The sequence below is a fragment of the Pseudopipra pipra genome, chromosome 3, assembly GCF_036250125.1.
Source record: "Pseudopipra pipra isolate bDixPip1 chromosome 3, bDixPip1.hap1, whole genome shotgun sequence".
Classification (NCBI taxonomy): domain Eukaryota; kingdom Metazoa; phylum Chordata; class Aves; order Passeriformes; family Pipridae; genus Pseudopipra; species Pseudopipra pipra.
This window is the reverse complement of record NC_087551.1, coordinates 30,652,623-30,665,658: the sequence shown is the minus strand read 5'-3', so window position 1 is coordinate 30,665,658 and position 13,036 is coordinate 30,652,623. Positions and strand designations below refer to the sequence as shown.

The 13,036-nt window shown below is 41.0% G+C and overlaps 2 protein-coding genes across 2 annotated transcripts in view; one reads left to right on the top strand and one right to left on the bottom strand.

Moving 5' to 3' along the window:
* The window catches only part of KCNK5 (potassium two pore domain channel subfamily K member 5), a 575,865-nt gene that overhangs the window by 450,023 nt on the left and 112,806 nt on the right, over positions 1-13,036 (bottom strand). The gene's annotated exons all lie outside the window — the stretch shown is intronic.
* The window catches only part of GLP1R (glucagon like peptide 1 receptor), a 92,036-nt gene that overhangs the window by 72,736 nt on the left and 6,264 nt on the right, over positions 1-13,036 (top strand). The window contains exons 8-12 of the mRNA XM_064648472.1: positions 644-704; positions 4,791-4,860; positions 5,596-5,684; positions 9,833-9,971; positions 10,853-10,894. Of these exons, the coding sequence (XP_064504542.1) occupies positions 644-704; positions 4,791-4,860; positions 5,596-5,684; positions 9,833-9,971; positions 10,853-10,894 (401 nt within the window). The remainder of the gene's footprint in view (positions 1-643; positions 705-4,790; positions 4,861-5,595; positions 5,685-9,832; positions 9,972-10,852; positions 10,895-13,036) is intronic.

The window sequence follows — 13,036 nt, the reverse complement described above, 5'->3', positions numbered from 1 at the left end:
CAAGCCTCTTCTCAAAGCAAGGTGCATCTGCTGTATTTGCTGCAGCCACTCAAGTCCATGCCAGTACTGCAGCCCAAACTTGGGACTTCTCTGTGGGGGAGGCCTGAGCACACTTGCTAGGTGTGCCCACACTCCTTCTGCCATTGGGGGAATGTGGGCTGGGTGTGCTCCAGCCCCGATGCCAATGGACAGCCTGAGCTTGGTGCTACCTGAATGAAGGGTAGGTGACCCACAGGCAGAAATTTGGAGGCAAAGGTCAGGGTCAGAGCACACTCCTCTCTCATGTGAGTACAGAGGGTAGTAGAGCTTCCAAAAACTTAATTCCCTTGGCCCCTCCGTGAAATGTTACATGGAAGAAGTGGTATATGCCAAGTATGGGGGCAGTTCTGTTTTTCATTTTTCATGCCTGTTGGAAACTAGGTAGGAGCCCAGAAGAAAATGAGTTATATCTATTAGTTACTTGTAAGTTAAATGCCTCCTCCCACTGTTGATGGTCATCTGTGCTGGATAGGAGCTGCAACCCTGCCACCAGTTAATTATGTTGCTCATCATTATGGTGTTTGTATGGGGAGGGGTGGGTTGTCGTCCTCTCTGCTTTTCCCAGTCTCAGTGTCAGTGTCAACCTTGTCTCCTCTCTTCCCAGGTGTGCCAATGCTGTTTGTTATCCTCTGGGGAACTGTCAAGTACCTTTATGAAGATGAAGGGTTCGTTTGTTCTGATTTTTCTAGCTATCTCATTTGTGCTGTATGTGTGCACCAGCAGGTCATTGTTTGCTTTCTGTTCAGTGTGGTTTGCTTTGCCAATGTGCTGAAACCTCACATAATTGCTTCTGTTTTGTCTGAAGGTCTTGCATAACATTTCAGAAAGGAGCATATGTTTTTTTCTGATCAAAATTTTCTGCATGTCTGAATGAATCTATCCTTTTGCAGGTCAAGGAAAGGTATGTTTTGTTTTTCTGTAGTTACAGTGTCAACAGTATCAACAGTAGAAGTCATCATACCAACCAAGACCACTCCTGATGCTGTGCCTTTGGCAGTAGCCTTTACAGTTATGCTTCAGAGGGAGGCAACAACCTCCCACAGGATTCTGCCTACGATTTGTAGTGGTTAGCTTATGCCTAGCAGCAGAGATGTGATTGCCTGCTCTTGTTTAAGCTTCCATTACTTAGATTTTCTTAAAACAAATGCACATTCTGTCTGCTTACGTTAGTCTTCCTGAAGTCAACTATGTCATGCACAAGACTGCTGTAAAACACAAAATACTTTTCATCTGTTTTTACCATAGTGGCTGTTCTGAAAAAATTACCTTTGTATGTGCTTTCTGTACCAAATTGCATTGTAGGCAATTTGTTGGGGTTTTTAAAAATAAAAAATTAAATAAAAGGGAGGAAAGTGGCTTCCTCTTTTTAGTGGCAGTGGCTGCCTGGAAGTATTTGGGTAGCTTTCTTTGTGATGAAATAAATAAACGTATGGTATTTCATTTCTATTATAAATTTACTATTTAATGAGTTTTATTCTTACTTAGTTTCCAAACTACCCAGCCAAACTTTTGTAGAAGGTTCTCTTTGCCCCCCCCTTTTGTTTCTTTTTTTTTCCTCTTTTTTTTGATTTTCTTTTTACCCCCAGGCATAACCCTTGCTGGAGGGATGCTGCAGTGTGAAAATTCAATGTAGTCAGACATTTTTGTGGTGTTCATTAGTATTAAGAACCAGCGCTTTTTTTTGGTTCTGAACCAGTTCAGTCAAAGCTGCTTCTTCTGGCTTAAGCAATGCTAGGATTTTCTGACTTTCCTTTTCAAGGTTGACTTGACAATATTCTGTGGCAAGATTGTGGCTGTACTGATATATTGCAAGTTTTATTGAAATTATCAGAATAGGTATAGAGACCATGCAGTCTCTGAGCAGGCAGCATTCCATGGACATATCTTCCCATTGATGTAGAAAATGTATTCAAAGTGCCCATACTGAGCCTCCTACATTATGCGGTGCTCAGAGCTGATTTATGTTTTCTATTAGGGAAAACTGTCACTCACTGCCCTCAGCGGACCTTAAAAGGGGCAATCTTGCACCTTATTGAATTTTCTAAATCTTGTCTAAATATTTGTAAAATACAGCAATAAATAACCATGTGCTGCAGCTGCTCTGAAAGGCAAGATTTCTGTGCCTTGGGCTGTTAGAGCAGCCAGGGATATCCTTCATGCTGTTTGCCATAGCTCTGTCACTGTGGATGTGCAGCAGGCTGTAAATTTCATTTGTGATTTAACTATTTCCCTGGCTATGAAGAATAACTGGAAGTAAATGTGATCAGGGCTGGGAATTTGAGGCAGTCCTGTGAACGTAGCCATTTGAATGAAGGACCAGAGCCTGCAAGGCTTACTTGCACACTGGCTTCTTCTTTCCTTACATGTGCAAGTATAAACTCCTTTAGAAAGCAATTGTGTTTTAAAAGTGAGCTATTGAAAAATACTTTGTCTAGTTTAGAAGTAAATTTAAAAGCAAGCTGCTGTTCTTAGTTATTAGACTGTGCCTAAAAAGCTGATACTTACACATTTTTGTTCCTGTCCGCAATAAAGTATGGGAGGAGAACAGCCAGCCTAAAATCCTTTTTTAAAAATGGAGCCATTCAGCTCTAGCTCTTCAGGGTAAAAATTTAGTGTTTTCACTTTTAGAGAAAGAATACAGGATTGGTAAGCAAAGGCAGAAGCTTCCCAGTAGCATTTGTTTCACTGGACAAATTCTCCACTCGTGGCTCTGAGGCTATTAGTTGCCAAGCATCTTCTGAGTGGTGCTGAGCAAACTGCAGGGATAGATCCCAAACACAATAGATGTTGGTGTATTTATCAGTGTGACAATCACAGAAAGCACAAATGGGCAAGAAATCATGTACAGATATACCAATTTTATTTTCTGGACACTTTAGTAGCCATGACACTTTAATTGACCTGTAGTGGTATTTTTATTGCACACATTTATTTAAAATAGCTAAAACTGCTATGTGCCACAGGAAGCAAATTAACACACACAGAAATGTAGCAAAGTTAATGTAAAGAATTGTTTCTCAGTGTATGTTATTATAAAAAAATTTGTAAATTGCCTTTGCATCTATTGCAGCTAGTGAGAAAAGTAGAACTCCACTCCCAGCCATGCCTGTTATCCCATCGGTTTTGAGGAGTTCAAATAAAATTAATTTCAAAGGCTCCATGAAGCTGGCTCTCAGTCACACGTACCAGTTAAGTTCTTCTGTTACTCAGATTCCAGCTCAGGTATGCTGACTGCACACAGTCTGTATACCTGTTTTCTCCAATATCTAAAATACGATTGAGCTGTAGGTCGTAGAGCTGCTGGTGGCAATAATATGCTTGTTATACGCGTTAAACTGAAAGGGATAGAAAAATGAAATCCTGGGACCTTCTCGGACTTGCATTACCAGCAAGGGAATGTGGAATTGCCACAGCCAAGCTGCTACGCTTTCCTCTCTAGTCTGTGGGCACATGTGGCCATGTGGTTGTAGCATGGATCGCTCCCACATACTGCATGGTTTGCTCTTTTTTCTTTCCACTTAGACTGTCCCACTTCAAGGCTGGGAGGGTTTCATCTCCACCACCATCACCCAAGCTGAAGTTTCCTAGGTCTGTTAAGAAATCTTAAGGAAAATTGTGCATATGTATGTTTTGATGAGAGATGGAACTTGGAGAGGAAGAGAAACTTGTTTTGTGAAGGAACCTGTGTTTTCTGTAGTGCTCTTTTCTAGTTTGTGTTTCACAGCCTGTGTAGCTCAGAAACTTGCTCACTTTACTGGTGACTGTTTTGCTTTTGAGTAATGCTGAGCAATATGGCAGGAGGCTAACGAAGTTATTTCATAGAAATGTTAAGAATGCTGTCATTGCAGGAACAAGTGAGCACTGCCCTAACACCTGGGCCACCATTGTGCACAGACATAGCCCATCAGACAGTTGGTGGTGGTTGCTGGCTGTGGCCAGAGCAGAACCGAAAAGGACTAGATGTACAAACCCCTCCATGTAAGGTTCACTTCAAACCAGCAATCCCAAACTGTGGCTGTCAGGCATCACTTTTCTTGTCATTGTTCTCCAATATTGCACAAGGAGACAGGAATTTAAAAAGCTAAAATGAGACTCATGGGGGAAATTAAGGATTATATTGCCTGCAGCATGCTGCTTACTTGGCAGAGGGCTCAGGTCAACAAAAAGTTAGGAACTGTTACTCCCATCTTTGATTTTACTTGTTTATAATTTTTAAAACTCCCTTTGGGCCAGAAACACTGTGCTTATGCACTGAAGGAACTGGAGTTTGCTGCCTCAGTTGCTTACTCCGGGCTGAAATTAGTAGGTCCTTCATGAAAATAAGGACAAATAAAAGTAGTGCAGAAAGAGGAGGCTAGGAACCACACAGGAAAGATCTGACTCAAACAGACTCCCCTCCTCCCGCTTCTCCTTTCAGCCATATGACAAATTTGACCTTGGTTTTAATGGAATAAATCTTCACCATTAATGGATGATAATTTATAGCAAATTGTGGAGGAGAGCTAGCCATTAGTGGGCAAGAAGGGCCAGTGAGTAGTATCCAGTTGGATTATGATAGCTGCAATAGTACAAAGCATTCAGTGTTTCTCAGAAGCAATTGCCTCTGTTTCCATGTCAGCATGATGCGCTTTCCTAGTATCTAGTCCTTAATATTGTTTTCCATCTGCATTGCTGTGACAGAATGAAAAGCAGGAGATTTTAGTAATGTACTGAAACTTTTCCTTCTTGTCTCCTTTTTGTCATCTTCCTAGTTGCTGGACCAGAAACTATAACATGAATTACTGGTTGATCATCAGACTGCCCATTCTCATTGCCATTGGGGTGAGTATGAAGCACGTGCTGCGAGCTGGCAGATTTCCATGAGAACAGGATGTGACATAGTACAAAGATGCACACATGGCCCTTGTGCATGTCCAAAGGCTAATAACCTTTGAGGCTATTGGCATTTTCATTCAGAAATGTGATTTTATGAAACCAAATTGGTTTCTATCACTGGAATTCCAGACTAGCCTTTTGTTTGTTTAATTTGGCCACATGCTGTCATGTTGTAGTGGCAGGAAATGATAACAAAACAGCATGCTGCAGCAATCCAGTTAATTCCCCAGTGAACAGAAAGCTATGGCAGGTAGTACAGGGAGGGTGGAGACAGTATTTTAGGTACTGGACTGCAAAAGAGCCACAAACGTGTGGTATTGTGTAGAAATGCCATGTTCTGCAGCCCCAATACTGTGTCAGTCTCAGATCTCCAGACAAGGCAAATGGGCCAACCCACACTTTCATAGTGTCTCACTTCCCAGAGAGTAGGTAGGCTTCCCTGCTTTGTTTAATGAAGTGCCTGTGTTTTCAAAGACGACTTGTGCATTCACAGTATGCATTTAGAGCACAACTCCTTAGCAAGGAGTTGAGTTACGCAGCAAATTCTGCAGCTGCAGAGTAGCTGAATGCAGAGACCTACGCGTGCATACACAAACCAGCTTTCTTGAGTACTTGTGCATATGTATTTATTTGATGATGATGATGATGATGATGATATAAATCCTTCTTTCATTTCTCCAGGTAAATTTCCTCATCTTTATCAGAGTTATATGCATCATCATCTCCAAACTAAAGGCTAATTTGATGTGCAAAACTGACATAAAATGCAGGTATGTCTTATGGTGGTCTGGCTCTTTCCATGCCCTTCAAAATAGAAGTAGACAAGAAGGTACACAACATGACTGGATGGACAAACGTGGTTAAAAATCACAGCCCTTGAGTAATGCACAGGTGTGGTGTCACACATTGGTATAGCTGCTTAGTCAGTCCCCAGAAAAGCCTCAGTGAAGCTGGGGGCAGGTATTATACCTGTGTTACAGATAGACAAAGGCTTGATGTCTGTCACTTTACAGTCTTCCATTGGACTGGATGAATATTAATTAAACAGATATTTTTAAAATACACACAGCACATGCAAGTACTAGATGTTAAAGTCATTGAAAGTGTCCAGAGAAAGGCAACAAAACTGGTGCAAGGGTTGGTAGGAATGTCCTGTAAGGAGTGGCTGAGAACTTTTGACTTGTCATTGCTCTCTACAGCTCCCTGAGGAGGGAAAGTGGAGAGGGTGGAGCTGAGCTCTTCTCCCTGGTATCCAGTGATAGGATGTATAGGAATGATTTGAAGCTGCACCAGGGGAGGGATAAACCGGACATTAGGAAGCATTTCTTTACAGCAAGGGTGGTCAAACACTGGAACAGGCTTCTTAGAGAGGTGGTCGATATACATGACTGTCACTGTTTAAGGGGCATTTGGACAATGCCCTTAATAACATGCTTTACATTTTGAACAGCCCTGAAGTAGTTAGGCAGTTGGACTACTTGGTCATTGTAGGTTTCTCCCAAAGGAAATATCCTATCCTATTCAATTTTGAAAAAAATAAAAAAAAGAGTGATAGAAATAAAAGGTTTCACTTTGAGAAAGGTAAGACGGGTCATTTTGAGTTTTGCTCCTTGTTCTTCATGCCAGTTGTTATTGGGACAAACTTTCAATCTTGAATGCATGAGGTGTTTCAAGAGAAATGTCAGGGTTATCACAGAAATGTTTTTGTTTTTCAAGCTTCACCCTATCTGTGTCTCTATTCTTCCTGTTATTTAATCACCTTGCTAAGATTCATGGTTGCATCCTTCATTTCTGCATCTTGAAGAATACTTTTGTATTGCAGTCTGAAAAACAATGTAGGAATAACAGGTTAGCTGTTGAATTTTCCAGTGTGGAGCTACATGCTGTGGCAGCTGGACTGCTACTGGCGCTGGACTTAGTGACTTTGAAATTGGGTATTTCAGTGCTGCAGCCTTCTAAGCTAGACAAAGCATGTAATTTGGTACATTCTCATCACAGTATAGAGTTGCTTTGTATGTTACCTACCTGCTTTACCTCACATGAAATTTTAGAAATCCTAGTGCATCTTTAGAGCTCAAAGCAGAGAAAAGGACTTGTTTTAATGAGCTTTGTTTTCAAGCCTCCTTTTATTTCTTTTTTTTTTTTTCTTTTTATTTGAATATGTGTGAGCTTTATTTGCCAGGATAAAATTTGTGGTGATGTAAGGGGGGGATTTTCCAGTCCTTATGGCTTGAACCCATTTAAAAGTCTGACTGTAAATTTACCCTGTCAAGGGAGAAAGCCTTTGCCCTCATGACTTGTGCATGTGGCAGGAAGGTTTGATGCAGGTGAGCCATCACCTCAGAGATGCATGTTCATACATTTCTTCATTTTACATGTTCAAAACTCTTCTGTGTGAACAGAAGGGTTTTATCAGGAAAGAATTTACCCAGCAACAGAGCCTTCTTCTTCACTCATGAAGACTCTAGATTTGGTGGTCTGTCTGGAGGTCGGTGGCTGTAACTAGAAGTTTTGGAGAAGTCTTTTACTGAAAAGAGTTCAGTGTGCCTCTGATGATAACAAGACCAGTAATCAGAGATTCCTGTATCAGACTTCTTTTCCCCCTTCTCTTCCACTCAAAGTCACTGGAAGAGATGTTGGGCAGAGGAAAGACAGAACTGCTATGCTGGAATGGGTTATTTTAAACAAGGGCTAGTCTAGGTGCCCTAGAAGGTCACTAGTTTAGATACGTGTAAAAAGGAGAAAAGTGTTTTGCCTTTCAGGCCAGTCTGTCTCTCATCTCTCTCCTGTTGCCCACTTGCCCACAGCAAGCTCATTGTTCAGTATGGCAGCAAACCTGTTTTCTCTACAGGACTGGAGTTGTGGAGAAACTTCTCCCCTTGCTCAGGGGAATTTTGCTTACCCAGGAATCCTTTTCATAGGACTTTGCATGGCTTCCTGTTTAAGGCAGAACTCTCCAGGTATCCCATCTAGAGCAATTAATTTTGATTAAATAAGCAAGGAGATTGCTGTACACCTACACAACTTATTTTTACCCAGGGCCAATTCAGCTTCAGGCTCCCACTTCTCTCTCTCAGGCAGGTGATGTGGAGCACAGCCTCCATTGCAAGGCTAGCTGGTAAGCTGCTTGTTTAAACAGGCTGCCTATCCCCCAAAGCAGTGGTGTTGCCTGAGTCTACTAAGAGCTACATTTCTGCTTATCTATATGTGTAAACCTGTTTAATTTCAACAGCTGCTTTGATTCATCCTCCTTTGGTCCTTGTGTATCAGGGACATTGGCAGGCCAGTGGGTGGGCTGGCAGGAACCTTGCACTTGCTTTGTGATAACCTCATGCAGCAGTACAGGATGCACACTTACTGGGGAGAACACTACAGAAGACCCAGGGAGGCTGGAGGAAAATATGTTGAATGTGGTTCAGCAGTGTGCCCTTGTGGCAGTGTAGGGTGACTGCACACTGGGCTGCACAACCAAGGGCAGAGACAGAAGGTCAAGGGAAGTGACTGATTCCCTCCATTCAGCACTTATGAGACTGCTTCTGGTGTCCACCTTGAGGCTTCCCAGTATAAGAAAGGCAATGTGTCCCTTGCCTCCAGCCTCATGGGTCTTGCATCAATTTTGCACCAAACCAGTTCAGGGGCTGGACCAGGTGACACAGGAGGAGGTGCTGCAAAATGGGTTTATTCAGTCCACAGAACAGAAGAGTAAGTAACGATTTAAGTGCAGTCTTCAGCTAGTGTGGGTTATACAGAAAATGGAGCTGGAGTGTTTTCAGAGAGTCACAGTGAAAGGACAGGGGCAGAGGTTACAAGTTATAGCAAGAGAAATTCCAATTGCAGCTCAGGTGAAAATAAATTCACAATCAGAGTGATCTGACACTGGAAGAGTGGCCCAAAGAGGGTGTGGAGGACCTTGGAGATATTCAAAACTTTGCTGGACACAGCCTTGAGTAACCTGCTGTGAACTGGAGTTCAAGAGACTTCCAGAGGTTACTTCCAACCTGAATGATTACATGATTCAGAATAGCAGCCAGTAGCCTGCAGGCACACAAGATCTGCTAAGTACTGACAGCCCTGCTAGATGAGTGATTTCGTATCTACTGAATTGTTGTGAGATCTTGATATATTCTGTGGCCCAGGAAGCTCCCATGTGATGCTAAGGCATCTTTCATTATCCTGTTGGGTGTTGTCTATCAAAAGAGAGTTAAGGATCATTCTTGTGAATTTTTTCCTGTGGCTGTATCTCTTGAGAAGTACTCTCTCACATGTGAAAAATGTTTTATTCCAGGTTGGTTTGTCTCATTTCCTTTGCTAGCTGTGTCTTTGAACTTGCTGTTTAAATCATGGAGCCATCACTCACTTTAACAAAGCTTAATTGCTTTGACAAAGTGTTCTGCAGTTACAGATAGTTACAATGAAGATTTAACACACCACAGGGTGGAATAGCAAGCACGCCTCCCTTTGCCAAGATTCTTTTAAAATATTCGAATTATTGACAGATTATTTCTTTCAGGCCATCAACAAAGTAGGTTTTGGTCATCTTTCCCGAATTACAGGTGGAGAAAAAGATACGCAGGAAGACATCACAGGTACAAGAAAGCACATGGCCTCCTTCTGAGTTTGGAAGATTTTCCAGGTTAAATACAGCTGGATACAGAGAGTAGCTCTCACCAAGAAATGGTCTGCAGTGAAGGGGTAGGGGCAGTTAAATGATATGGAAACTTACTAAGGTTATTTTGAGGATTTCTTTTTTTCCTGCTGCCTCTGGAGGAGGACCTTGCATCACAAAGTGGTACAGTGGCTTACCAAAGCTGACAGTGTGTCAGAAGCAGAATGCAGAAACAGTGACTCTCAGTGATCATTTGGATCAACAATGATCTATTCAGTGGCACTGTGTTTTTTTCTTTCTTTGTGGTCTTAGGCTGGCCAAGTCTACGTTGACTCTGATCCCACTACTGGGGACCCATGAGGTCATCTTTGCCTTTATTACGGATGAGCATGCCAGAGGGATGCTGCGCTTTGTGAAGCTTTTTACTGAACTCTCCTTTGCTTCATTCCAGGTAGCACTCACAGTGTGCATATGTGCATAAAATACTTTTTAGCTGCTATTTGGGGACCTGCTTTCTCTCTAATTCATTGCATGTTCCCTGTTCCTTATATTTGTTAGTTTAGCACTGGATGTTACAGGATTATGACAGTGAAAGTATAAGGACTAGGTTTTAATAACCAGCTTAGATGTTAGTGTCACATACACTTATTTTCAGTGTCTTAAATTTACTGCAGTAAACTGGTATTCCTGTCTATAGATTAATATTTACTTCCTATGGTTCACCTCAAGGCAATAACAAAAGTGTCTGTGATTTCATGTAATTGTATAATGGCATTGCTGAAAGCAAATTTTGTGCTTTCTCCAGTGTTTTTGATACTCCTTGGAAAATCTGTGCTGTGAGAAGTCTACAGCTGTAACTCCATGTGAAGAGGATGTAGGCTTATTGTGACTTTTATTTAACTGTTGCCTTAGGTAAAGGCTATTTTGAGTCTCCTTGTTTAAAGAAATCATTATTCCTTTAGTTTCCCTGCGCACTCACTAATCCCCTGTTTATCAAGCACAGAGATGTATTTAAGACAACTCTGAATTGCTCACTTCTGAAGTGTTTATGACTTGAAACCAGGTAAGGAAAAAGAAGGGGAAAGGAATCATTTAACAAAAATAACAGGCTGAAGAAAACAGTAACTCATTTTTCCTAAGATCATGTGCTTTGAGATATAGTTTGGTCAAACCTCTCCTCTGCCATGAGAGCTGACAGGGGCCAAAGATTGTCTCCACCTTTCAGTCTTATCATGGACATGCCAGTGTGGAGCCTCTAGACCTCTGCAGTTTTGTTTGACAAAGCAAGGAAACTGCTCTGCTGACTATTCTTCTGGTTTTTGTTGGTTTCAGGGGCTGATGGTTGCAATTCTTTACTGTTTCATCAATAATGAGGTAAGAGAGACACCATTTGTTCCAATTTGCCTTATCAGCATACACTGTAGGAAAAGGAAATTGAAAATGGTCTTGAACTGCTAAATTGTCCTTTTTCAGAAATTTCACTTTTTTTTACAGATCCTTCCCTGCACAGCTGCACAGGATAACTCAAGAGACAAATGTTGTTGGAAGGAATTCAGGCAGTATAATTTAGGGTCACTATTTGTAGATGTGGAATCTCACAAATTGTCTTGCTCACAATTGTACAGTTTGTACTGCTGGAATCTTTTTTTAAGAATTATAGCTGCTCTTCTTAATCTCATGGTGCTTCTTTTTTGCTTGTTTTGGTGAATGTGGGAGTGGAGCCCTTTTTATTCTGTGAACTCAACTCAACTGACTGTTGAAGCTGGAGAATCCTCATGGCTGTTGCTGTATAGTTTGGTTTCATTTGGTTTCCCTGTGGCCCAGCTCTTGAAGACATAATTACTCTCTCATTAAGAAACTGAACTTCACAAAGTGGTGAGCTCTCCCACAGGCCCAGAAGAAATGTATCTTTGGCTTTGAGTAATTGATTGCAAATACCATCTCCTGTGGATTCTGCTGAATCCCAGCCTTGTTGGGTGAAAGGGTATAATTCTGTTTCCATATCGCAGGAATTCCTCATGTTACCTTCTAAGTGATTATTATCATTCATTCATTCATTCATTCAGCAGCCAGATTTTCAAGGGAAGCAAACACTTCCTATTTGGCAGTACATTATTAAATTAAATGAGCATTAATGTGTTTTACACTCGCAGTAAATCTACTTTTAACCGTGACCTGGTAATTCAAGAACACCTATTGAGAGACAGGCCTCATCAAGGAATTGGAATTGGTGGAAAAATGTGCTACTTGTGTCATTATGGCCAGGCTGGAGTCAATAGAAAAGCAGCAGGCATCCTGAACTAAGCCTTGCAGGAGAATGTTTACTTTTGTAGCTTGTGGATAAGATTTTGTTTAAGTGAATCTGTTAGTTGTACTGCTTGTGAAACTCAAAGGTAGGTAGCAGCAGGCTTTACTCAAATATTAATTAGAGAATATTTGTTTCAAATTCCTTGTACAGCTTTACAGGTGTACTTCAATTGTAAAATGCAGCATTGTCTGCTGGTGCATCCTGTATTTCTTTTGATTCACTTTGGCATTTGCTCATACATCCCCTGTGCAGCTGCAGCCAGGCCTCTCCTGAGTAATGTCCAGTAATTTCCTTCACATGATATGAGGGCAAAGTTACATCATAACTGAGACTCTATTACAAACCTGAAACAGGTAGGCTTGTTTCATTTTAGGGGGCTTACTGTGTAATAGCCTATCTATGTTTCTAAGAGATCCTTCAAATCTCTTATTACTATAATTCTCTTGCTTTTGTAATATAGTTCATAAAATCTAACCACAGTGTGCTCAGCTTCACTGACAGACAATCTAGGATGAATTATTCTGCTTGTTCCAGCTCTTGTTAAAAGAAGGGAGTAGGGTTTTGTCAAGCCCAGTCATCAGCATACATAAAATAAATCCATGTAAAGAGTTGATTAAATAAAGTCTCTTCTATTTCTTTTCTATATGAGAAATATTTTCCTAAACTGAATGAGAAACTGTTTGTCTTCTGATACAGTATATGTGTCCAAAGAATATCCTTGTTTGCAATGTGGTCTATATTTTATTTTTGTCTGTGACTCATTGACTCCTTTGCTTTTTCCTTAACCATACAGAATAAAAGATCTTTGCAAGTCCTAGTGCCCAGATCAAGAGTAGAAATTTAGCTAGAAGTGCTATTGTTATCCTTTTCTAGTATCTACTTCTGAAAAAACACTAGAATATGTTCATATTTAAGTCTTATTTCACCTGAAAGATTCTGGATTTTCTCTGAACTTGTTCTGAAGCCAATAGCAGGGTCTCACCTGTTACCACCGTTGTTCTTTGCAAAATGAGCTAGGCTTAATATGACCAGTTTTTCTGCAGTTAGTACTGCTTTCTGTAAGAAATATTTTAAACCACAGAGATGCTGCCTTTTTCCAACAGTTAGTTTAAGATGGTTCAGGTTTAATTCTCTGTAGTCTTGGTTCTCCTTTTTGCCTCTTTCCTGTCACTATGGAAGTACACTTCACTCTCGTCTACATTAAAGAA